Source organism: Phoxinus phoxinus (genome assembly GCF_949152265.1).
Source record: "Phoxinus phoxinus genome assembly, chromosome: 11".
In the NCBI taxonomy this organism is placed as follows: domain Eukaryota; kingdom Metazoa; phylum Chordata; class Actinopteri; order Cypriniformes; family Leuciscidae; genus Phoxinus; species Phoxinus phoxinus.
In genome coordinates, this window is record NC_136886.1 from 18,207,320 (window position 1) to 18,235,087 (window position 27,768).

The following is a 27,768-nucleotide window of genomic DNA, read 5'->3' on the forward strand; positions in this document are numbered from 1 at the left end:
ATGCTGCTCATTGAAGCCAGGCCCCCGGGCGTTCGTCTTGGAGGATTTGAAATCCTCTGTCTGTCAGCTGAAAGCGGCAGCGCTGGCATTATGGAGCTTCGGGATGGACAGAAGATAAAGAACAAGGACACAGAAGATTGTGAGGAACTATGGATTGACTGTTTCAACACTTATTTCAAGTGTGAAATGTGGGTAAAAATCCTAATTGTCCTCTTCTTGACTGGCCCACATTCAGTGCGAAATCCTCAAGGCCTGTTGAGAAGTACAAACAAACTGTTTCCGCTTGGGGCTTCGGAGAATGAAAAGAGAATGAAAAGAAACACTCTTATCAAGTGCTCTGCAAATTTGTTTCCTGCTGTGATACAAGCCGCTTATTCTGTACACTCTGCGCCCTCTAGTGACAGCTGAGCTGTAATAGCAACTAGGCATCAATCTAGTGGAGAGTGAAGAAGAGTTACAGAGGAAGTAAGCCAGGTAACCATGGGTAAAAGGCTGTAAATGGCACCCTATTTGTCACCATTTTCCCTGGAGAGTCTTTCATCTTCGCCAACACTGCACGGCTTGGGTTCTTTTCTCCGAGACTTCGCTAATGGAGGGCCCACAATGATTGCAGCAGCTCAGGCTATCAGAGCTCAGAGGCACAGACAGAATTTAAAGGCCAGAAACCTTTATGTCTCTTTATGAGGATGCAAGCCATTCTAGGTCACGGTGTAAAATAGGACAAACAATCGCCAGGCCGCTGCTGAAAGAGCGGGTAGGAAGGCAGGTTGTGCGTTGCCGGGTGAGAAACGGAGAGGGGTGCGATTCAACATTTAATCTCATTCTGAGATGAATGTGTGCTGATAAGAATGGCAAGGAACCCAACTCTGTTGCCCGAGAGATAAGAACATGCAGCCAGGCTATCGCGGCGACTGTAGCCTGCATGGTCGCTTATTTGGTCAGAACTTAAAGCCACCTCACTTGTTGCAAACTATCGTGTTTCATCTTCATCACACATGGCAAACATTACTTTGAAATATTTTCTCATTAGCTACTGTTTTACTTTGCATTGTTACTTCTATATACAGTAAGCATACTTATAATTATAATCATGCCTTGCTTTAAAATATGAAAGATGAAGAACTAGTTGGAATCACTTTCAGAATGCTCTTTTTTCAGGTGATGAGCAAAAACAAAAACAAATTGACACCCAATCAGAACTTTAAACTTTAGACTTTAAAGAGAACAAGCATTTAAAGCGACAGACAACATAAATGTAGCGCACTTATAATAAACACAGTTATAGTTACCATTCTTGGTGTGAATGGGCCTTCAGACATTTTTTAACCTGATTTTGTTTAAATTATGTTTCATATGGTCATGAGTAATGTTTTCATTCTAACCAATACAGCAACCATACATTTATTGCCCCAAATATTATATATATTCATGATTGATTGAAAGTCTTCAATATAAGATTAAGATTTATTTCAAATATCAATTATATTTAAATATTATAAACACACACACTAAAAAAGGTTTTGAAACCCAATGATAATTTACTGTATAAAGCTAATAGAAATTTTGTACTACTTCCTGCTTGGCTGCTAAAAATTAAATGTGTCTTGGACTACGTTTGTCACTCTCAAGTGCACAGTTTATAAAAACAAAGTGTCTGAAGGTTACAACACATAAACAAATAATGGCTAATATTTTTGGCTACAATTTGAGGATATTATATATGATAATATATATATATATATAGATTTTTTTTTTTTTTGTAAATGCGCTTGTAAATTATATAAGATAAATTTTGGGTTTGGAGTGAAAAGATGCATTTATTTGACAGGTCACATCTCACATCATCACCACGCTCCTGGTCTACTGGCCGCAGAACTCCATGCACTGGTGGCCGAGGTTCCGCCGACCTCTGAACTTTTGCGCACTCCTGCACGGTTTGCTGTGAGCTCTTCTATGGAGGACAGCTCGAAATCACTATCTTCATCAGACAGCTAGAAGACAGGTATAATACAAAGCCATTCAATCCAATACTAAAGACAATGGGTCTCATTCACTAATAATTGCATACACTGTTCGTATTTACACACATTTGAACTTCTTACGAAAAATGTACACCTACGGTAATTCAAAACACATGCTTATGTAACAGACATACTATAGACAAGTAAGAGCTGTGCGTGTAAACCTCACTTAACAACTGTCTATTTAAGCAGATACAGTATATTCATCTACATTCTTCATTTGAAAAGGCAAAGCAAAACTAAGACTGCAGGTATACAAACAAAGCAGCGCTTGCTTACCATTTTGAATATCAATCATCCTGATCACGTTCTTTATTCCACTCGGCTCATGTTATTATGCAAATATTTGCTCAGTGGAATGCTCAGGTAAGATGAGGTAAAATTAGAACAGCCTTCTGTCTTTGCCGTCATGATTTCTTTGCTTGATTTCATCACTTTTACTCTTATTTTCATGCACTGACTCATTTGGTAAACTGAACAGCCAATCAGAGTTCTCTCTCTCACTGACGGCCCGACGCGGATTCTACACGTTAAATCAGCCAAACAAAACCCCTGTGCGGTGCGTGTAAACCTAACGTCCTTGTTAGCGCACCCGCCTCCCACACCGGAGACCCCGGTTCAAATTCAGCTCGGAGTTGGTCGAGTAGGACCGGTTAGCATGCAGTATATATGTGATGAAATATATTTAATATCTATATCTATGTTTAAAATGTCATCTTAACATGTTTATAAGGCCACCAATAATATGTGATATTTGCGTATGAGTGGTTTCAGTTTTTCTTACATTTTTTGCAAATTTAGAATAAACTTTATAATGGAAGTTAATGATGGATCATGATTTGTTCCTGAAAACGTTCGTAAGCAGAATTTACACACAAATTTGTGAGTAGGCCTACGCATGCTTAGTGAATGAGACCCAATGTTCAAAAACAAACTATATTTCTGCTGCAAGATTTCAATAGCTATGGAAATAGCTTCTTTTTTTTTTTACCGCTCTTTGTTTTACAATGGCAGGGCGAGGGGAGGGGCTGGATGGTGGCAGAACTCTTGTCCCGCCTACAGGCTTTTTGACTGGTGTGCTTAGCTGTCTTTCCAAACTTCTTGTCAGTGTTTGGACAACAGAACCTGCAATCATAAACCATTCATGTTAACTGACTAATACAGTAATGTAAGACTAAACTATGATTAAAAGGATTTCTCCACATCCCACAGGACATTGAATTGGAATGACAGGAAGGAATTTACATATTTCACCCTGGTCCACAAAAGTTTATTAAATATGATAAAATATAGAATTTAATTACAAATTTCTATAGGTGGCATTTAAAAAAATCTGTCTATTCTTTTGTTATAGAGTGTTGCAAGGATGATAAATTTAAGCCAAACCCTAAACAGTGAGCTAACATTTTAGCACTTTCGGTTCCATCATCCTGAAGTCAATAGTTTTTATTTATTTATGGGTATTTGTTTAAATGCCTGACATAAGGTCCGTGGTTAAGACAAGCTCAATAAATTGTAATGTTTTTATTTCACAACATGAAATACATCAGTAATAATACCCTCTTATGATTTTTTTAAAAGCTTTTACTTGTCTTGAAAAAAGTGGTTGTTAACACGTGGCTAAATGGGATTACATAAGTTTTCGGGGACATTAAATGTCATCATGCAGAACAGGAAAACTCATCTACTTTACATCTACGGTACTCACTAGTCTGCTTTTTATAATTGTGCTCTTGCAAACCAATCTAACTCAAACTTTCAGGGAATTTTTGTTTTAAAGACTAAAAGTGTTGTCGGAAGCTTAATGGTGGTGACGCTGAAGTCATGTGACCGTGATGTACTTTGTTTACAGCCTACGTTTAGCTTTTTACTTCTGGCGATTGTATTTAGGCTTCAAAATTAAAACAAAAGTTGTGGCCATTTGTGAAGATTATCATGAATGTGCAAGAATCAAACTTTTGTTGGTCACAAGTCTTTTTTCTGCAATAATCCAAAAGCCATTAGAAAATTCAGTAACACAAGGGGTGTGCATAAGACTGACATGACACCTTCATAATCATGACATGACATATGTCATGAATAAGAAGGAGGTTTTATGCATGTTTATGACAACTGTCATTAAGTGTCATTCGCTCAACTATGACATTCTATAATGCAAATATGACATGTTTGAGATGTCTTTATTATGACAACTTGACATAAACCAATACATCATAACCTGTCAGTGTCATAACAACTTGACAATACCAAGACAACATAAATTGTCATAAATATGTTATAAACATGACATAGCAGGTTAATTATCAAACTTAAGAAACCACTTAGCTTTATGGGTTAACATTACATTAAACTGTCATGTGGTTGGTTTTGACATTGGCTGTCATGAGGCCATTATAACTGTCATGAAGGTTTTTCTTGACCTCAACTACAGTGGTGAAAATTTAATTTGTCATTAAAATGTCATTAAGTGTTAATACTCTGTCAAATTATTTTATTACTGTGTCATTAATATTTTTCTTTACCTCAACTACAGTGGTACAAATTGAATTTGTCATTAAAATGTAATTTGAATGACAAATTCAATCCATAAAGCTAAGTAGTTTCTTAAGTTTGATAATTAATCTGCTATGTCATGTTTATGACATATTTATGACAGGTTATGTTGTCTTGGTAATGTCAAGTTGTCATGACAAAGACACTGACAGGTTATGATGTATTGGTTTATGTCAAGTTGTCATGACAAAGACATCTCAAACATAGTCACATTTGCATTAAAAATGTCATAATTGAGCGAATGACATTTAATGGCAGATGTCATAAACATGTATAAAACCTCCTTCATATTCATGACATGTGAAGGTGTCATGTCAGTCTTATGCACACCCCTTCAAGTAAAGTGTTACTGAAATTTCCTATAGGTTTTTTTTCAAGGGAACCAGGGTGATGCTAACTTCCAGGTTGGCCTACACAAATACATCATCACAGCAGAACTCTATTTTAGCTAGATGATTTGACACATTGATATAGATAGATGTCAGGGAGCGGTGATCATATACATAATTTATATATATTCAATATATTCAATATTCAGACTAGTTCCAAGTGGTCTTGTTGTGATTAAAATAAATAAATATGTATAGGAATTTGGCATTTGCTCACCATGTGGATTGGGAGTTTTGTGGAGTTTGGGTGTGTCTGCAGCCTCTGACAGCTCACTGTCTGTCCAATCAGGCTCAGCTGTTGGGTTCATCAGTGATCCTGATTGAACAAGGCGGACAGAGGTGGAAGGTTTGGCCCGTAAGCTGGTAACATAGGCACTGTCCTCAACTGTCTCATCCTCATCTGAACTGAAAGGTGGTGTGCTGAAGAGAGAAGTATCCTCATTAAAGCCTGATATTAAGCTAAAAGCTGCTTGGCCTCTCACAACTATATTCCATGTTTTAATTTTCATTTGTCCCTGAGTAGTCTGAACATTTCCTGACTAAAGGATACCTGTTCTTTTTTTGCTGTGTTTTTGGAGTCTGAATCTGATGAGGTGCATTGGAGCGTGGTGAGGGTGTTGGAATAAGTGCTTTTGGCTGTAGTCTCTTGGCTTTCTGAATGGACGGCTTTGAGCCCTCACTAGATCGGAGCCTTTTTTCCTTCACTGGGGTTGAATTTTTCTTTCCCCCTAAAAACAAATATACAAGATTGACTTATTTTGGTTCAGATGAGTAGCAATCAAATAGAACATGATATGAAAGAAGATAAGCAAGATGTATGACTATGGGTGGTGTGGTGGCATGATAAATAACACTTCTGCTCACTCTGTTTCGAAGTGCTGGGTGTTATTTGCCCCTGGCTCTTCTGTAGGCTTTTTACTCGCCTGGTGACCTCATGTACCAAGTTGTCTCTATGGTTTTGAAGGTCTGGCTGCTGTCTATATCTCTGTTGCCGCTGACCAGTCAACAGAACACCCAGACTCTTAAATGTTTGCTTAGAGATGCCCTTGGTACCCTGCCAAAACATAATCACTTTAACCACTAAGCAATGTTTTTGAATTACATAAAATTCATGTGTCCATGGTCCTTTTTTTTTTGTCAGAAAATAGAAAACTCGCAACAGACAAGTTCTTTACTTTATTATGCGGTTCGTATGTCGGGATAAGACTATCAATCTTACAGTTTGAATTAAATCATGTTGTATTTCCAATTTTTACTCCCTTTTGCTTCATGTCAAATGTAAATATTTGTGTCTGCAATGTGCTCTACCTTCCGCAGTCCCATATTCTCCAGTTTTTCCTCCAGTGATTCTTCTAGAATGGGTCTAGACTCTCTCATCAGCTCTGGCTTTCCTTTGTGTAACTTTAGGACCTTCCACTGGGGTTCATCTGAATCATCCAGGCCTGGAGGTGCATGCACAAGTTTGCTTTAAATACATAATGGCATGATTGGTGTATGCACACAGTATACTGTAGTTAGAAACAACTGAACCACATACTCTCCCCTTCCTCTTCTAGCTCCTCAGGAGAATCTTGGGCATTCTGAGAAACCACTGGAACTACCAAATGAGAGAGAAAAATGGGCCAAACCAGATTAAACTTAATTCAAAGCAACAATATATTATTTAATCAAGCAATGAGTAAGTCCACATAGATATAATTCATTACCTGAGACTGGAATGACCGACCGTTTTTTAATCTGTGTGATAAAACATCAATTAGAAAGATAATTAGTTTTTAAGAATCAAGACATCAGCAGATAATTTTACAATACAATCACTTTAATAATCTAATTATTAATTAATATAGTTAAAGGTAAAGTGTGCCATTTTTTAATGTGAAAATACTTAAAATACCTTTAAAATAATATCACAGGTTAATATGAGATAAGTTTGATGGTTGTCCAAAGTGTAAGTAGGTCAAGGTCAAGCTTTATTAAGATCCCTTATGGGCAATTTGGATGCAGCACAAATAGACACAAACTGACACATACAGTACATTTAAAAAGTAACAAAAAAAAAAAAAAAAAAAAACTACATCAAATTATATAAATAATAATAATAATAACCTAAGAAATAACCTAAGTGTTTAGTGCATTTTTATGTTTCACACTAAGGTTACCAAACCAGCAGCTACCGTAATAGAAAAGGACAACACCGGCTATATATAAGACTTATAGAACAATTCCATCAATGTCTTGTCTATATTAAATTATCTTAATTTTGTCAGACAATATAGGTGCTGCTGTTCCTTTTTACACAAAGCCTCCGTGTTCACATCAAAACGCAATCCTTTATCAATAATTGTCCCCAGATATTTATAACTTTCCACAAGTTCCACCTTCTCGCTCTTAATAAATGTGGCTTGAGAAGAATGTGTTTGTGTTCTAAAGTATATATATCTTACTATATATATATATAATATTCATTTCTTTTGTCTAAAATACATTAAGCTGCAAACAGGCATAATCACAACATTTTACAAAGTTATCAACCACTGGACCATGACACATTTCACTGTTTTCCAGAAGACTCACAATAACGGTGTTGTCTGAAAAAAAAAAAAAAAAGCCTATTTTTATATTTACTTATACAATCACTTGTATATAAAATATACAATAAGGGAGAAAAAACACAGCCCTGAGGAGACCCTGTTATCAGGGGGGCTGAGAGACTACCATTTACTCTCACTCTTTCTTTCAGTTCTTTTGAAGTAAGCACTGTGGTGCTTCTTTTTACAGGATGACCTGCAATAAACTGTTTGCAATAAACTTGGGATGCGAAGCGGGAGGACTAGTAGGTCAGTTTGGGGAAACCTTTTAAATCTGGAAGCATTATTTTTGCAATAATGTTTGGTGCCCATAGTGGAACTTTACCTTTAAGGAAACTATTTCTGACAATTGCATGAAATTATTTCTCACTTTTTTTCACTGTTTGTGATTGTGAAGTAAATAACCAACCTTCTCCTCCAGAGATTTGATGAGTCTGTCCTTCTGGCTCAACTGAGAAGAGAGAGAGACAACCTGCTGCTGAAGTTTCTTCAAACTGGAGCCTGAGTTTTTCTCTACAGACAAGGCCTCCAGAAGCCTGGCATTCTCTCTCTTCAGCTGTGACATACACATACCAATCACAGACATAATGAGATAATTCCAAAATGATGCCAAGACAGTGCAATACCAGAAAGACTTGCCTCCTCTTGCTTCTGCTGGTGTCTGTTCTGTGCTTCCTGGTATTTATTTTTCCATTCACTTTTCTGAATGAAAAAACAAACAAAAACGGAACATGAATAGTTAAATATTAAAAAAATACAAAGTAAATATTTTAAAATGCATGCACTATGTGGACTGAAAAGTCTAGTATATTTATACATTTTATCCTTCTATGACGATACAATCACATATTTACTTTATTAGGTACACCTGTTCAACTGCTTGTTAACGCAAATATCTAATCAGTCAATCACATGGCAGCAACTCAATGCATTTAGGTATGTAGACATGGGGTGTATCTCAATCAGCTCCCTAGTTCAGTAGATAGGGCACTGATCAGAGAGTCAGCCATTTTAAGGGCTGTCTTAATCGCAAAATTGTTACAGTGCACTGAAAGGTCCCCTTTCCTAAAAAGTCCCACAATGCACCATGAAAACCAGGGAGCACCAATGCTCACTATGTTCCCTTAAAGGAAGTTCTGAAGCGCAAAACATAAATCAAGTGAGCCATTTCCCTGTTGCACGTATATGTAAAAATCAAAGTATTTATCATAATGTATACCGGAAAAAGAGTCAATGTCCCAATGTGTAGTGAGCCAGGGTCTTTACTGCCCTTACCATTGCCCAAATTAATGTACATGATATACTGATTCACGACCTAGGAAGCTATAGGGAGTTAATTAAGTTCCCTTTTGAAATGGTCTCTCACATTGCATTAATCACGCTTTGGGGGAAACTCTGTTTTCTCAGAATACTGAAGCCTGATTTGTTAATGTTTGTGCACCTGCTTGTGCATGTACACCTATGGCATTCCAGCGCGCCAAAACAGGCGGGCCGACTGCCTATATAAGTCATTTTATCAGAACCTTTCTCAATCAGCACGAAGATCATCTTCTTATTGACTCCGAAGAAGACAGACGGCTCTCTACTAGCCGCCGAAACAAGCCACCTGCAGAGGATTAACGGTACCTCACAACTCACGGCTCACAACTGACTCAGCACTTCCCCTGCGGCTATCCGGCGAAAGCACAAAAGAGCACAGCGTTGACAACTCAGCAGCTGAGAACAGCGCTGACAACTCAGCAGCTGAAAATTGCGCTTCTCCCTGTGACTATCAGACTTCATTTTCAAAAAAAGCATATTTTGAGCACGCCAGCCACGTACATCAAAGACGGACACTCTCACAGCGCCTCATGCCTGTCCATATCCTGCGTGCCTCACTCTCCTTGCAGCGAGGGGATTCCCCAGTGCTCTTCTCCCACGAAAACCAGAGCCCTAGTCTGGTATGAGGGTTTTGGCCATGCAGGACTCTGCCCCCTACCGCCTAAGGAGCCAGGGGATGTTAAGGCCCTGGCCTGAACTTGTCATAAACTCGGTTTGGAGTTGTTGGCATTGGAAGTACCTGCCCACAGCCGCTTTGACAAATGGTTCCTGCTGCCAGGGCGACATCAGCGAGCACCCCACAAGGAACCAACCCCATTCGTTCATGATGAACTTACCAGTTGTGGCATCTTCTGCTTCGCTCGCCCTCACCATTGTTGACAACGGCGAAAGCCTTTCCCTGGAGAAGGCCGTCACAGAACCTACTCTGCGGCCTGTCAAGCTGGATCCGCTCTCCATACGATGGGGGTCCTTCAACTGTTTCATACCAAACTCCTCTATGCTATGGATGAGTCCGGCCTAGAGCCTGCTGCTTTCAAGGAGCTAAACAGCGCCACTGACCTCGCTCTCTTTGCACTACTAAGACAACAGCCTGTTGGCCTACGATGGCCTGTTTAGTGGTCCACATTGCGCCACCTATGGTTAAGCTTGGAGATCAAGGATGTCGACAAAACAGCCCTCCTCGACTCCCCTGTCTATCCCTCAGGCCTATTTGGTTCTGCACAGCTTTGCTTACCTTTTCACAGCAGTCTGAACGGCTTCGCTGGCTATGTGCTAATTCCTACCAGTGATACGCGGGTTGATCCAAAATGAGCGGGTGCCTGCGGTCACCCGCGGTTACGAGTCATCCAAAAATATTTATAATGATATTCGGGTTGCAGTCGTTTGAAATAAAGATACCAATTAAACTTTTGTAATTTATATAGTACTAGACACAATTTTCTATGAAATACATAGGCCTACACTTTATTGTCTGAATAACTAGCTCAGTCTGCAGGTAGAGATGAAAGTGGGAAATCCTTATTTACCTTTTGAATGTTGAGCGCGTTATTAACTTTTGAATAAAAGCTGACGAGGGACAAAATGCCCGATTTCCCAACACGTTGAACTGAGCAATGCCATTGTGCCATTTTAATAGGCTACTTTTAAACGCATATAGCTCAGTAATGTCCGTTTTATGTATTTTCTGAGAGGGGGCGGAATTTTTGTTGGGAAAGTCGGGGGAGAGACGCACACTTCGATTAGACTGGATAAACACATGCAGCATCTTTTAATTGTTAAGAAAATTAAACGAAATACCGGTAAATTAATAAATCAAGCCTTTATTACATAAAACTAGGCGATATCAGAAAAACGCTGCACCTTCACCCACACCCCTAGTTCCTACGTATATGGCCCAATGACGCTACTATGAGCATTTACTAGCTACTTTTACAATATATTACAATATAAAGGTACAATATATATATATTTTTTTTTGCGGTCCGGGTTAGTTGAAAACGTCGGTTGGGTGCGGGTTGTTTATACATTGACCCGCGCATCACTGATTCCTACTGAAGCAAGCGAGTTCTTTTGCAGTTGTCAGTTCTTTGCCCCCCTGCAACAAATTGCAGCCTGAAAAACTCACCCGGGCGTGTCAGGCTGGGTTCTGCAGACAATAAAATGAGGCTACTCACTACAATTCGTACGCAGGCCTCTCCACTTCAGGGGTATGGTTCAAACTTTGGTTCAGGACAACAATGCTCACATTCTCCGCTCCAAAGGGCAATGTCTGCTGTCGAAGGGCACCGTCTAGAGTCTCACCAGATACAAGCGAGTCGGCTTTTACAGCCGATATTTCCTCTTTCCAAAGAAAGATCCCAAGCCCATCTGCAACCTCAGACTCCTGAATTATTAATTAATGAATGGCCATTCATGATGTTGACTTTGAAGCAGATCCCTGAGCAAATTTGCCCAGGACACTGGTTCTTATCGGTAGATCTGAAAGATTCTTACTTTTTCCCCAAATAGCCCCTCATCACAGACCGTTCTAGAGATTCACGTTCAAGGGGGTGGCTTACCTACCTATAGTCTTCCTATTCGGACTGCTTCTGGCTCCACACACTTTTATAAAGTGCATGGACATGGCTCTCTCCCCTCTGAGACAGACGGGAATCCACGTCATGAACTACCTTGACGACTGGCTGTTAGCCCAGTCGGAGCACGATCCCTGTGCTAACAGGTCGCTGCTCCTCAGTCACCTGGAGTGTCTTGGGCTCAGAATCAACTCTGCCAAGACCTGCCTGTCTCCCAGCAGGTGAGTTGCTATCATGGGGGCAGTTATCGACTCGGCCCAGATGCGGGCCGGGCTCACGCCAGAACGCTCACTGACTATTCAGCGGCTTGCGGCGTATTTCAAAGTAGGGGCTTTCCTTCCCCTAAAAAAGCTTTCTAGAGGTTTCTCGGCCTGATGTCAGCCACCTCCTTGTGGTACCATTGGGCCTGCTCCCGTACTGCAATACTGGCTAAAAGCCAGAGTTCTGTTCCACGCTTGGCCTCTTTCCAAGGGGCCACAGCTGTGACACACCGATGGTCATGGCCGCGGGTACTAGGGGCGCTGATGACAGCTGTTTCACTACATCTACATATATGACTTTAAATAACTTTTTGTTTTTCATGATTTTTAAGAACACCTTCTACCTTTATAAAATTACTCTAAAGATTATTTCATTTTGATATGTTGTTGAATATGGTTTTATGACTTTAAAATAAATGAATATATCATAAGGCAAAAGCCGATATCCATGGAGTGAGTGACGTGACAGTGGTTAAGGACCAGCATCTTATAACTGATTTGACACTCAGTTATTGCATGTGAAAAAAACTAAATATAGATGTCTTGATTAAAGAATTATTTGGCATTAGGGGCTGTTCACACAGAATGTGTTTTCCCATCCCCTCTGCTACCTATCCAATGTTTTTCAGTGTAAACACACTAGGCGTGTTTAACTGTTGCTTTCGCGTCTCGCGCATGACACAGCATTCTCAAAACGCACCACTCAAGTTAAAATAAGTTCAACGAAAACGCACCTCGAGACCTTGCATTCCCCCCCAACCGCCCCCCTGATAAAATGTTCCCGCGGCTATGCCGACAGTCCTCCTTAAGGCGCAAATGTCCCTGTGTCACAGCTGTGACCGCTTGGAAGGACCCTTGCCTATTTTAAACAGGCGTTCAATTGGGACTGAACTCCAGAAGGAAGGTTGTCATGACAGATACCTCCAACTCAGGTTGGGGAGCTCTGTGCGAGGGCAGACCGGCGTTCGGCTCCTGGTCCAGCCTAAAGCAATGCCTGAATATTAACTGCCATGAAATGATGGTGATGGCAGTATTCTATTTCTTCACCACGTTCTCAACTGTTCAGATAACATGATGGTGGTGGCCTTCAAAAATGGCCAGGCAGGCCTAAGGTCATGGTATCTTTACAATATAGCAAGACGCCTCCTCCTATTTTTCGCGAGGGAACAGGACGCGCTGGCCCAAGAATGACCCAAAGCTTGCCTGCCCTATCACTCTGCTCCCTCAGGTCATCAGATGAATTAGGGAGGCCAGATGCTCAGTCACCATGGTGGTTTCACTCTGGCGAAACCAGTCGTGTTTCCCCGAGCTGATACAGCTCTCATGAACAGCTTCGTGGCCAACTCCGCTTAGGGAAGACCTTATCTCTCAGGCAAAAGGGTCTGAAAGGGTCCCTTTGACAAGCCCAACCTGAGTTGTAGAGCCTACATCTGTGGTCCCTCAATGGGAGCCTTTGCAGCTCCTTGTGAGGGTGGCTAACATTATAGCGGAGGCCAGAGTGCTGTCTACAAGACGCATCTATACCTGTAAGTGGTCTGTCTTCTCTGACTGGAGTACGAAAGGAAGACCAATCCTCTTGTGAGGTATCGACCATTCTGTTCTTTTACAGGAGCTGCTGGATAAGGGGCATACCCCTTCCATGCTCAAAGTATATGTGGCGGCAATCGCAGCGAATCACGCTCTCGTGCCAGGCCAGTCTGTAGAAAGAAATGACTAAGTCGTCAAGTTCTTGCGGGGAGCCAGGAGACTTAATCTGCATTGCCCTCATATTGTTCCAATCTAGGACCTGTCCGCAGTCCTTAGGGCCCTTCAAGGCCCTCCGTTTGAGCCGCTTCAAGCGGCTGGTTTACGGCACCATCTGCTAAAGACCTCTCTACTGCTAGCTTTAGCATCAGTCAAGTGTGTGGGCGACATGCAGGCAATATCAGTGAGCGCTTCCTGTTTGGAGTTTGGGCCTAACAACCTTAAAGTCGTCATCAAACCCAGGCATGAGTTTACCTAAAGTGCTCTCTACTCCGTTCTCTCCCTGCCTCAGAGGATGTGCAGGGTGCTAACTTACGTTGCCTGGTCCGGACCCTCAGAACTTACGTGGAGCGCTCTAGCCAGTATCGGCAGTCAGAGCAGCTATTTTGTGCTTCGGAGGCCGCACTAAAGGGCTGCCAGTTACGAAGTAGAGATTGTCCCGCTGGATAGTTGATGTTAAAGCCCTGGCTTATGAGTCAGTGGGTTCTGAATGCCCCATTGGAATGAGGGCCCACTCCACTAGGAGGATGGCCTCCTCCTGGTCTTGGTCCAACGGAGTCTCCATTGGGGATATTTGTGCGGCAGCCGACTGGTCTTTGCGGTTTACCTTCACTAGGTTTTATAACCTGGATGTCCCTGCCCTTCAGGCAAGGATCTTGTCCACCTTGACTGTCTTGCACCCCTAATAGTGGTCTGGACTGTCTTTGCTGACGCTCCAGCCTTGTGGCCTGAGCCTCGTAAGTTAGCCTATGCTTCCTAGGGCCCTCATATTGGTGCCCTAGGACTGGGCTCATAGGACAGCTTCTGTTCTGTGCTTATAACACGGCGCCATGGTATATCGTTCCCCAAAGTGGGATTCACGCAATGTAAGAGACCGTTTCGAAAGGGAACGCTCCGGTTACTAACGTAACCCAGGTTCTCTGAGATAACAGGATTGAGCATTGCATACTCTGTCATGCTATACAGCTGCATGCAAGTCGACGCTGACGCTTATCAGTCGAAAGATTCTGATAAAATGGAATTCGGCACCGACTTACATAGGCAGTCAGCCCCGCCCATTTTGGAGAGCTGAAATGCCATAGGTTTGTGCAGCTGCACAAATGTTAACAAATCAGGTTTCAGAATTCTGAGAAAACAGAGTTTCCCCCAAAGCTTGTCTCGTAATCTCAGGGAACAGAGGTTAAGTTAGTAACCGGAGCGATCAGCTGAAGTTTAAACTGAGCATCAGCAAGGGGTATATATGTATATATATTACTGTATATATACTTGCCTGAATATTACTGTATATATACTTGAGTTGTTCAGTATTTGTAGATTAATAATCCCTTCCTTGCCAGTTTAGAGGACATTCAATAATAAAGTGCATTGTATTAATTACTCATGCATGAATCAATGAACAAGGAGATAAATCTTACCTTCCTTGCCATTATCTCTTTCAGCTCTCTCTCTCTGTTTTCTCTCATTTCTTTCTCAGGGTCTATCTCTTCTTGTAAACTGACATTGTTAAATAGACCAACTTCTTTGTTCTGCAAAACCACCAGTTTCTATAGGTGAAACAATGACAAATAACATTAACTAAACTACTTTTCCATCATACAAAAACATCTTACCTCCAATAGCTCATCTATTGAATGGCTGGTAGAAATACATAGCAGAGGATCTGTCTCCATCTACTGGTGACAATTTAAAATGTTCATTTTATTAAACTTGTGTATACTCACAGCCTCTATGGATGAGCTCTTGCTTGCTATGTCTTTTGACTCCTGGAGAAACAATTGTCTCAGCTCTCCAATTTCCTGCTGAATTTTTTTTCTCTCCTCTTCTTTCCATCTCTCCAGCACTTGTTTCTCTGACTGTTCTCTCCTTTGCTGCTCTTCATGTTCCTGGCAGAATACATTTATATATTTTCTTTTTTTATATATAACAAAAAGGTACTTCATCTGGCATTTTATATCGAGTGCATAAAGGGGTATTAATTATTTTATACTGGTTCCTGGGGTGCCCCTATAAATGTTAGTATGATTTGTACATAAAAAATTGTCATAATTTAGAAACAAAAAGCCATTTTCCAAGCCTGATTTTAGCCTCTGATTTGAACAGTCATTTCCTTATGCAACTTTTGCGAGAAACTTAGCATTTGCTCACAAAATATTTGTGTGTTTCTTCCCATCCCTTTAAGAGCTCAATATTACTGGGAGGAAACATTATATTTCAGTGCTTTAGGGTTCGCTCACAAAACTTTTGATAAATTTTGATACAACTTTCCAATAAACATTTTGATAAACAATACAATGCAAATTCCAATCAGATATTGACATTCAAAGCCCAAAATGCACATTTGCAAGTCCCCATCCACTTCCGTTGTAATTAAAAAGAGCAGCTTGAAAAATTTTAGGTGAACTATTCATGTACTAAGGCCTACTAAACTGTCAAGAAAAATAAATAAATAAATAAATAGGCTATCAAACATTAAAATGTTCAGCAAATACCAAACATTAGAAATAGACACACAGTAGAAGGAAATAGGGTTATTTAAGAGGTTTAGAGCTAGCCTATATGTGATGCTGGATCTTGATTCAAACACAAACCCAACTCACATGCTGCCGCCTCAAACTGTCCGTTTCTCTCTCTGCCTGTAGCTGCAACTGTGTCACTCTCAGTCTCTCCTTCAGTTCTTCTATCCCATCTTCCATCTGTTCGACTTTCCTTTTTTTCTGCCTCTCTGAGAAACACACATGCACAAGTGATACTGAGTTAACAAAATATTCTTTATTTATTTTATCACATCATAAACATATTTATCAATTGAAATTAAAGTGCTAGCTTCCTATATCTGAAATTTTATCAAACTTCGTTTGAAAAGTGAGTGGACACACATTTTCTCACCAACCTGTATCTGTGACCTCAGGATGTCTTCGCTGAACATGTGCTTGTAAGTAGGAGTAGCTGACAAATGATTTTTCACAGAACTGGCACTTTCACAAGGAAAAGGGATCAAAACATTAGAACTGGTTTTATGATTACTAGGCTCTTAAACTAAAGGTGTTAGCCTACAGATATACTTCCATTCAAAAGTTTGAGATCAGTACTACGGCAATAAAGACATGTACAATGTTAAAAAAAAATCTATTTCAAATAAATGCTGTTCTTTTGAACTGTCTATTTATTAATTATTCTATTAAATTATCACAGTTTCTATAAAAATATTAAGTAGCACAACTGTTTTCAACATTGATAAAAAAAATCACAGAAATCGATTACATATTAAAATAGAAAACAGTTATTTTAAAAAATAGTAATATATTATACTTTTTGCTGTATTGCTGATCAAATATACGCAGCATTGGTGAGCATAGAGACTTCTTTCAAAATAACAAAAAAAATCGTATGGACCCCAATCTTTTGATCTGTACTACTGAATGTGAGTGTACCATTTAAAAAAGACTTTTCAAAAGCTCTTTATGTGTACAAGTGTTTAAGAAATCCACCTTGTGATAATTATTAGCACTGGCCTGCAGGAGGAGCTGTTGAGTGCTGATCAACTTCTTTCTCCGTCGATTCTCCAGCTTGGCTTCCTGCAGATTTTTTTCGAGTTCTGCTCGTTGTTCTTCTCCTCGCTGGACCAGAGAGAGCGCCCCCTGCAGACGCTCCTCCAGTCCTGACAGCTGAGCGGTCAGGAAGTCCTGGCAGTGCAGCAGGTACTCAGTGCTCAGCTGAGACATACGAAGCAGCTTGATCAAAGAAGGGTCAGCAGGCCCACGGCAGTTTGGACAGCGCTCGCTGTCCACGGCACAGAACGTCACGGTCATAATGAAGTCCTGAAGCACACTGACATCTATCTCTTGCACAACACGGTCCACGTCAAGGGCGGAGAGACGCCTCCAGTCTATGGGCTCAGTGCGTGAGCGGAAGCGGAAGGGCTGAAGTTGGTGCGCTGGGCTCCAGGGTGGTGTGGGGGACACAGCCGGAGGGAACTGGCCCAACATGGTGAAAGGTTTGAGATACAAAGATGGATCGATGTGGTGATTCCTAACCAGATACTGGATGGGGAGACAAAGAGAGAAAACAACGAGTATTTCTAGATTAGCTATTACAACCAAATCAGCATATCAGAATCAAAGTAATAAATTACATTTTAAAATACAATTCAAATTGGAAAACTATTACCATATTAGGCCTACTGTTTTTACTAGTATTTTAGCAAACAATGCCGTCTTGGTAAGTAAAAGATACTTCTTTCTCTAACCCACCTTGTTTCTTTTTAGTTTATGTTCTTATGTCTCTCTTTCTTTCTGGACTATTGAGAAAGTAACCACTAACATGAAGATAACTGCATAAGAAGGACATATGGATTTTACATGATACCGTGGTCTGTCTGTTCAGTTCTTTTGTATTTCTGTTCCACTATTAAAATAAAAATCTAAGTTAAAAAGAGAAAGAGACTTCTTTCAAAAACATTAAAAAACATAACATAAAAAAACAACAACATTTGACTACCGCAATGGCAAAGGGTGAAATTTTCACTGAAAAACATCTTAAATTTCCGACCGTTCATCATACGCTATTGCATTGCTTCAAAGTATCACCTGTTTTTTTATTCATTTTCTTTGAGGCATTTACAATAATAGCCTATTTAATTAAAATGTTTTACATATTCAGCAATGTAGAAATTGAAACGCTGAAAGAACATGCAGTTTAGATTTCCAGTAAAGCTTAAAACCGATAATTTATTATTATTTATTATTAATTTGACTTATTATTATTTATTATATATAATTTTTAAAAGGAAGGGGCAAAGGTTTTTCTGGGGTATTTTTCTTCCTATTCTAAAACAAAATTGAGAACCACTGTCTCAAAGATATATTATTCCCATAGTATACAAACGCACAGGCACTCTTTCAGCTATAACAAGTGAAGGAAATACTTTTCTTTTCTGCATATGGCAGACAACATATTGTTAAAGTCCATCTCTATGACAACTGTTAAAACCATTGTCAATTTCAATAAAAATTGTTTTATATATTATATATAATGTGTGTGAAAGAGAGAAATAAATGCATTGCCTTTCTTATGCTCTGCATTAGCCTTGACATAGCAGGCCAACATTAATTACATCAGCCATAACAACAGAACCAAACATAGGCCTATCTATTAAGTGAGTATTGTATATGAGAGAGGACTACAATTTTCTTTATAACAGTCAAAGACGCACATACAAATCTGTTCGGCTGTTTACCTGAAAATGCTCTTGGTAAGGGTCCATCTCGCTCCTATGAAACAGTGTCATAGTGTCTGAACTGAGTTTGATGCCTCTTAGTTTACTTATCAACAATAAACCGTCTCTCTGCAACTCAAAACACAACCCCTCTGATAAGCAGCTTATAGTATTTCACTTCCCCTGTTTCTAGACAACCAGCCACGCCTGTAAAACACTGCTCTTACTCTTACTCTTAACTAACTGCACGATCTCAGCAGCTTACCAGGCAATTTACCTGCATCAGGCAATCAATAGTAATATAGTGCTTTTCTCTGGGTCTTATTGATTGATAGACCAAAATCAGCATCTTCTTCTGTTAATAGCAATTAAAGGATCAAATAATGATAATGTGATAAAATCAAAAACCTTCAGAGAATTTCAAGTTCTAATTATATTTTATTAAAACACAGAGCCTTCTCTTTATCAGGTCACATTGTTAAAGAGACATTCAAATGAAATTCATATTATATATATATATATATATATATATATATATATATATATATATATATATATATATATCAGGGGCCACTTTATTAGGTATTACACCTGTTCACCTGTTGATGCAAATATTTAATTCGCCATTCAGATGACAGCAACTCAATTTAGACATGGACAGGATGTAGGTTACTGCTAAAGTTCAAATTGAGCATCAAAATGGGTACAAAGGGTGATTTAAGTGACTTTGAACATGGCATGGTTGTTGGTGCCAGACAGGCTGGTGCCAGTACTTCAGAAACTGTTGATTAACTGGGATTTTCACACACAACCATTTCTAGGGTTTGCAGAGAATGGTAAAAAAAAAAAAAAAAATATCCAGTGAGCAGCAGTTGTAGATGCCAGGTCAGAGGAGAATGGCCAGCGTTGTTTGAGCTGATAGAAAGGCAACAGTAACCCAAACAACCACAGAGGTCTGCAGAAGAGCATCTCTGAAAGCACAACACGTCGAAACTTGAAGCAGATGAGCTACAGCAGCAGAAGATCACACCGGGTGCTAGTCCTGTCAGCTAAGAACAGGAAACTGTAGCTATAATTAACACAAGCTCACCAAAATTGGACAATAGAAGATTGGAAAATGTTTGCGTGGTCTGATAAATCTTGATTTCTGCTGCAACATTCAGATGGTAGGGTCATAATTTATCATAAACTTAAAAGCATTGTTCCATCCTGCTTTGTATCAACGGTTCAGGTTGCTGCTGCTGGTGGTTTAATGGTGTGGGGATATTGTCTTGGCACACTATGGGTCCTTTAGTACCAACTGAGCATTGTTTAAATGCCACAGCCTACCTGAGTATTGCTGCTGCTGACCATATCCCTCTCTTTATGACCACAGTGTACCATCTTCTGATGGCTAATTCCAGCAGGGTACCATGTCACAAAGCTCAGATAATCTCAAACTGGTTTCTAAAACATGACAATGAGTTCACTTTACTCAAATGACTTCCAGAGTCCCCAAATCTCAATCCAATAGATCAACTTTGGGATGTGGTGGAATGGGAGATTTGCATCAAGGATGTGAGCTGACAAATCTGCTGCGTGATGCCATCATGTCAATATGGACCAAAATATCTGAGGAATGTTTCCAGCACCTTGTTAAATCTTTGCCTAGCAAACGCGTACCTAATAAAGTGGCCAGTGAGGGTGGTTTCCATGAATAATATGTTTAAAAATGTTTTGGAAAATGTTTGTAGCCTATCCAAACTAGAACAAACAAAGTATAATAACTTTTTACTCCACTTGACATATTTACAGTCATTTAACATTAATAATAATTAATAATAATACAAAAAAAACATATGGTTTAAACGTTGTAACTAGCCTATAAACATGGACATCAGTGGTGATCTTTATAGATCAGTGATGGACACACATTTCTAAGAACTGAGACATGAGATTTTAAAACAAGATTTTTAAAGATTAACTTAATCTAATCATCTCGGATGTCCTTATTTGTCATTGATCGATCTGTTGTTTTATTAATTACAGTACAACGATATAAATCGATAGCAATATAACGACATAAATGTGTAACGTAACTTGTGTAAGTTAAACAGTTTCTGCGATCAAAGGTTGACAACGGCAATAACACTGTACACAAAAGAAACTAACCGTGTTAATGCACAGAATGATATTTCAGACACTTACCTTTATCTCTATTATAAAAGGTCACAACAATAGTTTATAAGTTGTTCATCAGTTAAAAGAAGAAAACCGGAGAAATTCATGATGGCAGTTTCAAGCTAAGAATTGAAAGGAGAAGTTAACAGCTGGCAACTGTTGCTGATGGGCGGGGCTAAGAGAGAAGCGCTTCCTGTTGTCATGGAGACTACTGACTCATGACCTCAGGTGCCAAAACCATAGACTGTAAAAAAATAGGCCAAAACTGAGGATAAGCAAAGAGGCAGTTTTCAGGAGATTTGTTAGTTCAGCTGCTAGTATATAATATAATATAGGATAATATAATATAATATAATATAATATAATATAATATAATATAATATAATACAATTCATATAATATAATATAATATTAATTTGTGAATTATATTATATTGTTACATTTTTGTGAAAGTAAACAATCTAAACAGAGTTTAATCTAAAATCAATTGGATAAATGTTGGGTAATATTTTTTCCTCATAATTTGAACATAAAGTGGCAGAGGAGAGGACATGAGAAATGTTTCAAGCTTAGATTGATCACCTAAGGGAAATGTGCGTCCAGTCCACTGCATACTAGCGGCTATTTAATATGCTTTTGTCAAATAACAATCATATTAATGTGACGATACTTTAAGATAATCTTAAATGCCGTTACTTTTTTTAACTTTTAGAAACGATAATGCAGAAACTGCCATACAACAATGTAAATGAACACAAGATGGCGCCACAAACTAGTAGGCTACACGTCTGAGATGTTGGCAAGTTTTTCTATATTATAACATAGGCTATAAGTACTGTAACATAGGCTACAGTAGCCTATTCTAAGGTATTTCATTACTATTTTAATAATAGTGGTGGGGAAAGCAGAGGATTATGAAAATGTGTCCCCACAGTAATAGTCTAAACTGGGCCAACCAAAAACAAACAAACAAACAAATAAATAAATAATTTTTTAAAATAATAATACAACTATAGCCTATATGTATATATACAAATATTATATACAAATATACACACATATATACAACAACACTTTATTAAAATGACTATAAATACCAGATAGAAAAACAATTCATCACAGTTCACAATATCAAATCTTACCATGCTTTCCCAAAATAAACTGCAAAGTAATTTAATGGTTTTTAAACAATAAATGCAAAATAATTCATGAGGGTGAGTAAAAAAAATAATCCTGTATGTGTGTAAAACAAAATGCAAAACAATTAATGTAAATAAATAGACAAAGGAAACAAATGTATTGTATTTTGTTTTCTAAATAACAAAATATATGGTCTTCTAAATCAGTTTAGCTTGATAACCAATTCATGTATGTGCATTTGAACATACTGGTATTCTCTTTATGTTTAGATCCCATTTTTGCTCTCTGCCTGACTGCTTGGCCCCTTCTGAGCAAGTTTCTGAGGTCTGTTGTTTTTACAGAAAAAAAATGTGTTTTAGTCTGGTTCTAGTACTTTCTTGTTTCTAGTTAACCTGTGTATATGTAGCCTTCAGTTTTTAGTTTTCCTTTTCCATTCTCATTGATAGCACAGTGGTTTGCTTTATCCTTGTTGATCTCCCATTTCTCTTGCATTTTTTTTGTATTTTGGTTCTCTTGTAATTAAATACAACTGCTGCAACTAGATCCTGCATCTACTTTCACTTGCTGCAACCCATACTGACAGAAGAATGGAGTAAAAAAATTGGATAGCAGCAGTCCCTTTTCCTGTCTCCTCTGAAGACCTTCTCCTCTCCCTTGCACAAGATGGCCGTCCCTGGAAGACTACGTGGAGGAGTTCCTCACGCTCAGCCACCTGGACCGACGGCACCTTGAAGACCTGTTTCTGGAGTGGGCTGGATGACTATCTTTTCCAACTGCTGCCCGTGGGAGCTGCACTCTGGCCATAACTTTCACTGACTCAGCCACACCCCACTTCCATCATCCTGTCTCCACCCATCCTCGCTCCAGTTACCCCACCCACCTCGGAACTCCTCCCTAGTCCTTCCCCTCTGCTCCACATACCCGCCACAAACCCAGAGCCAGTCCCAATGCTCACCATGGACGAAACGCCTGAAGAGGCTGAGCCTACCGCAATACCTACACCAGAGCCAACGCCTGACCACATCAGGTGCGAAAGCCGGCAACAGTGGCAACGTCCTGCAATGTCCGTCCCAGTGGGTGTGCTCGTGGAGTATAGGGGCATGGAGAAAAGCAAAGAGGTGACAGCACTAAGGGTGAGCTGAGTGACTATTAAGTAGAAGGGGTTATTCCTGGTCTTCCGCCTCCACTGGTCCTGCCCAGCTCCAGTCTCCTGTGTCTCTGATGATCACCCACAAGCCAGTCCTCCGGCCCCGCCTCTATTGGTTCCCCTCAGTTCCTTAGCTTCTCCTCTGTTTACTCCACTCTTCTGGCTTCCACTGGCTCCGCCTCTGGCTGCTGAGCCCGTCACTCCACCTCGGCCCATTGACCAGTTGGCTCCACCTGGGACCATCGTTCTTACAAATCCACTGGACTCACTCATCCCTCCTGCTCTGCCTTGGTCAGCCATCACTATGTCTACGCCATGGACTTCCGGCCTCTGTGTCTCCTCGACTCCACCTGGGTCTCTTCCTCTACTGGCCCCACCTCAGTCGGGCAGACTCCTGGTTTCACCCTGGACACCCTCTGTTGTCTCCTCCCTGGCCCCTCCCTCCTTCGACTCCCCCATGCTTCTTCTTCAAACTGACTTTTGTGTGTTAGTGTTACATCCCAGTACATCCCGATTAGGAGTACATCTCTGCTTATATTAGAACAATTTCCTAACCCTGTTCCTGGAGGCACACCAACAGTGCACAATAGGGCTTTTCACACTTGAAATAGTTAACCCTGGGTCATTCTAAACCCCGTGTAAACAGAATCCTGGGTTATCTTTATTCACGTTTCACACTGCTCACTATACCCAGGGTTAAAGTTCTTATACAACTTATTTTGCAAACTTGTAAAGTGTGAAACGATGCGGTGTTAGCAGAGGCGTAGGTTTGATTTTGAGATTGGTGGGGACATTCCCGGAAGCTGAGGATTCAGGAAATTAATAGTATAACAAATAATGACAAGGAGGCAGTTTAACAGACTTATTAACTTTACTCCGCTTATAGTGTAATGCAAACTAATTCTGTAATGTTACAGGTAACAAATAATGACAAGGAGGCAGTTTGACAGAGACTTAACTTCACTCAACTTTGTTCACACACGCACACATTTTTTGTACTGTACAAACTGTGTAAAATAAAGTCTACACGAACCCTACCCATCACAGAAAACTTTTTTGCATTTTTACATTTTCAAAAACATCAGTTAGATAATTTATAAGCTGTTTTCCTAATGTGAATCAAAAAATCCTTGTCCACATAAGGATTTCAAATATTGCCATCGTTGTGGGGCATTTTACCCCCACAAGGGTTTAGCAGGACATACAGAGACAGAAAGACACACGCACACGCACACGCACACGCACACGCACACACACACACACACACACACACACACACACACACACACACACACACACACACACACACACACACACACACACACACACACACACACACACACACACAAAACACCCAACCCCACACACACACAGTTTGGGTTGGCTACTTATCCCGCGATTGTCATACATTGAAAAAAAACTGCACTGTCCCAGAATCAATATTTGACGCGATTATTTTTGTTCACAGAGCTGTTGATTTCTTTCTCCCTCACTTACCGCATCTAGGTTTCGGAGGAATTTTGCCGCTTCTCACAACCGAATTAAGCTACAGCCTCTCACAAGTTAGAAAGAAAAAGCACAGCCAATCGGATTAGCAATGTGGGTTCGCGAGGCGGGACTTCTACGAGATCTATTAACCAATTGTTGTGTACCAGGAATTGCGCTTTTTTTCACAGAACGCTCTTGTAAGAGTGGTTTTATATATACATATATTTTAATTTATATATAAAGTTCGTTTTATATAAATATATATATTTAAAAAATCTAAATTATTGCAAGGGACAAATCAGTGGTCATTGGATATTGGTAGGGACACGTCCCTAGCGTCCCTACTAAATTCTACGCCCCTGGGTGTTAGCATGTTACAACTAGATGTAGCAACCAACAACCAATCGCATGCAAACACTGTGCAATGTATTGTATATAAACACGTTCATACGTTTTTTCTGCGTAGGAAAAATGTCAAACGGCGATGGAAACCGTGACAATTAGAGTGATCAAGAGACTGTCATTCTTACCTTTATGTTTTGAAAAGTTCACTCAGAATTTGTTTTATATTACAGTCATCAATGTGAGGACGCACAATGAGCCTTTATGTAAACAGGTTACGTGTTGCGTTTGTCCAGTCTGTAAAGACTGACTTTAACTCTGGGTTTAGGAATGTACAGAAATACCCAGGTTTAACTGTTAACCCCGGATATAGTATGAGCAGTGTGAAACCTGAATAAAGATAACCCAGGATTCCATTTACCCGGGGTTTAGAATGACCCAGGGTTAACTATTTCAAGTGTGAAAAGCCCTATATCTGTCTCCCTTATTTGCGGTCTTGGAGTTTCTACAATGAGTTTGATTAAGAAGAGTTTGAAAACGTGTAGTGTTGGTGCACCTGGAACAGGGTTGGGAAACTTCTGCATTAGAAGTTTAGGGATTGTCATGTACCATCACTAATGGAACTAATATAAAATAAACTCCATATATCCCACAGGCTCTCTTAGTTATGTAAAACACCTTTAATAGAAAAATGCCACACTGAACCTCAGATCTCTCTTTTTTTTTCCACTGCTATTAATAAATTAGCATTTAGGCCAAAGCATTTATTATTAATTACTAGTTTTGAGGTTAATAATGGATGTCTGGGCATGATTAATGCATTTTTAATTAGCTTCTAATATGTATTTTCACTGCCTTAACAGATGCCTTACTGCTGATTAGTGTTGTAATCCTTTTAAGGTTGCCTCCCTTATGTCTTTGTTTTACTAATTTCTCCATAATTTCTCTCAGCTGCCAATTTTGCTGCAGTAATGTAATTTTATAGTGCATGAGGGACAATATATTTTAATAAGATTAAGAAATAATCCAGAAAAAAAGCTCCAGATCTTACTTGTGGTCAAGTCACACTATAGCGTCTCAACAAACAACATTAAACAGCCACTGCAGTTAGTTGACACGTAGTTGCAAAGTTTAGTTACAGTTTTTTACAATCGCTATGACAGTTTTTTCAATACATTTAACACGTTTCCTAACACGGTTGGCACAACATCCGTCTTTGTAGGCTATGCAAGTAACATATTTCTTGTTGCTTTTAAACAATTGCATACAGTTAACAAAAATGTTAAATGCTTGAACTTCTTTTACTCACAAGCTCAACCAATACCAAAACAATGTAATTTTACTGCCAAATTTACAAATGCTTTCACACTGTATGTCAGAACAGATAACATCATAAAGTTATGTTTAGAACATGATGTTATCTGTTAACCCATAGGTTAATTATATATAAGTCAAAGTGAACAGCTGTTCATATTGTGAATTGAAACACAAATATATTCCCTGTATTTTACTATTCCATTGCTACTGAGAAACAGCTTATTGAAGTTATGCAAATATATAAATCACAGCTGATTCCAATCTAGGAAGCACACTCAGGTGTTGAGGTTCATTCAATGATCATATGTTCTAAAAGAGGACTCTTTGGGCTGATCTTGTGTGGAAGAGGAACAATATAGAGCAACAGAAAGAAAGAAAGAAAGAAAGAAAAGAAAGGAAGGAAAGAAAGAAAGAAAGAAAGAAAGAAAGAAAGAAAGAAAGGAAAGAAAGAAAGAAAGAAAGAAAGAAAGAAAGAAAGAAAGAAAGAAAGAAAGAAAGAAAGAAAGAGAAAATGCGTGCGTGAGGGAGAGGAAGACGAGTAGGACAAGGGGGAGGAGTGGGGCAAGGACCAGGACAAGGGAGAGGTTTACAAAATGCATCCATTTACTAAACAACAAAACAAAATAGAGGCTTCAAAAGAAACTGCAGTGCAAAACACAATCTATGATCAAAATATACTGTCTATGTGTAAGGGCAGACCTGACACATAAAATAATGCAGTTTCTGTAATTTCAGCTGATGTTTGTGTTTTTTTTTTGTCATTGTGTTACACTCTAAAAAATGCTGGGTTGTTTTAACCCAATTTTGGGTCAAATATGGACAATCCCAGCCGTTGGGTTAAATTTTTTAATTACATTTTTAACCCAACATTTGGGTTTGTCCATATTTGACCCAAAATTGGGTTGAAACAACCCAGCCTTTTTTAGAGTGTATGATTGACTAAGTGTTCCTGTTGGAAGAGAACATGTGTTAGTGTTTTGAATAATTATTTGATTTTGAAACATGTTTGCAGTGTTTTGTTAGACATAGTGTATTGTGTTAAGTGTATTATTGTATTTTGAAAATTACAAATCAACTGGACTCACTCGTCCCTCCTGCTCTGCCTTGGTCAGCCATTACTATGTCTACGCCATGGACTTCCAGCCTCTGTGTCTCCTCGACTCCACCTGGGTCTCCTCCTCTACTGGCCCCACCTCAGTCGGGCAGACTCCTGGTTTCACCCTGGACACCCTCTGTTTTCTCCTCCCTGGGAAATTAGTTACAATGTGTGATTTTGAGCATGAAATTAACCGTTAAGAGTGCGTTAAGAGTTTAGGAAAATTGTTAAATGTATTGTCATAAAAACTGTCATAGCGATTGTAAAAAACTGTAATAGAGGTATAGAGTGGACCATCAAAATAAAGTATAACCAATTTTTTATAAGAATAAAATAGACAAATTGTAAAAAATATATAATTTTAGTAGGCCTATACATTTAAATGTTCAATTAAAAATGTATAAGAGGTCTGCAGC

The 27,768-nt window shown here is 39.3% G+C and overlaps 1 protein-coding gene across 4 annotated transcripts; it reads right to left on the minus strand.

Annotated features, from left to right (window-relative positions):
- Positions 1-233: 233 nt before the first annotated feature.
- On the minus strand, positions 234-27,433 carry dzip1l (DAZ interacting zinc finger protein 1-like). Of its 4 annotated transcripts, XM_079628951.1 has the most exons (17): positions 20,850-21,042; positions 16,936-17,487; positions 16,338-16,422; positions 16,045-16,169; positions 15,169-15,330; positions 14,863-14,991; positions 8,191-8,253; positions 7,961-8,107; positions 6,670-6,700; positions 6,501-6,560; positions 6,272-6,405; positions 5,828-6,017; positions 5,514-5,691; positions 5,181-5,383; positions 3,013-3,146; positions 1,841-1,991; positions 234-252 (listed from the first exon to the last, which is right to left on the minus strand). In XM_079628951.1, the coding sequence occupies exons 2-16, from the start codon at positions 17,431-17,433 to the stop codon at positions 1,845-1,847; spliced, it is 2,286 nt and encodes a 761-aa protein (XP_079485077.1). In that variant the 5' UTR covers positions 17,434-17,487; positions 20,850-21,042; the 3' UTR covers positions 234-252; positions 1,841-1,844. The 4 variants fall into 4 exon arrangements, with proteins under 4 accessions (XP_079485077.1, XP_079485076.1, XP_079485075.1 ...); XM_079628950.1 differs by lacking the exons at positions 234-252; positions 20,850-21,042 and adding an exon at positions 27,342-27,433 and having other exon boundaries at positions 1,749-1,991; XM_079628949.1 differs by lacking the exons at positions 234-252; positions 20,850-21,042 and adding an exon at positions 24,607-24,676 and having other exon boundaries at positions 1,749-1,991.
- Between the last annotated feature and the right edge of the window lie 335 nt (positions 27,434-27,768).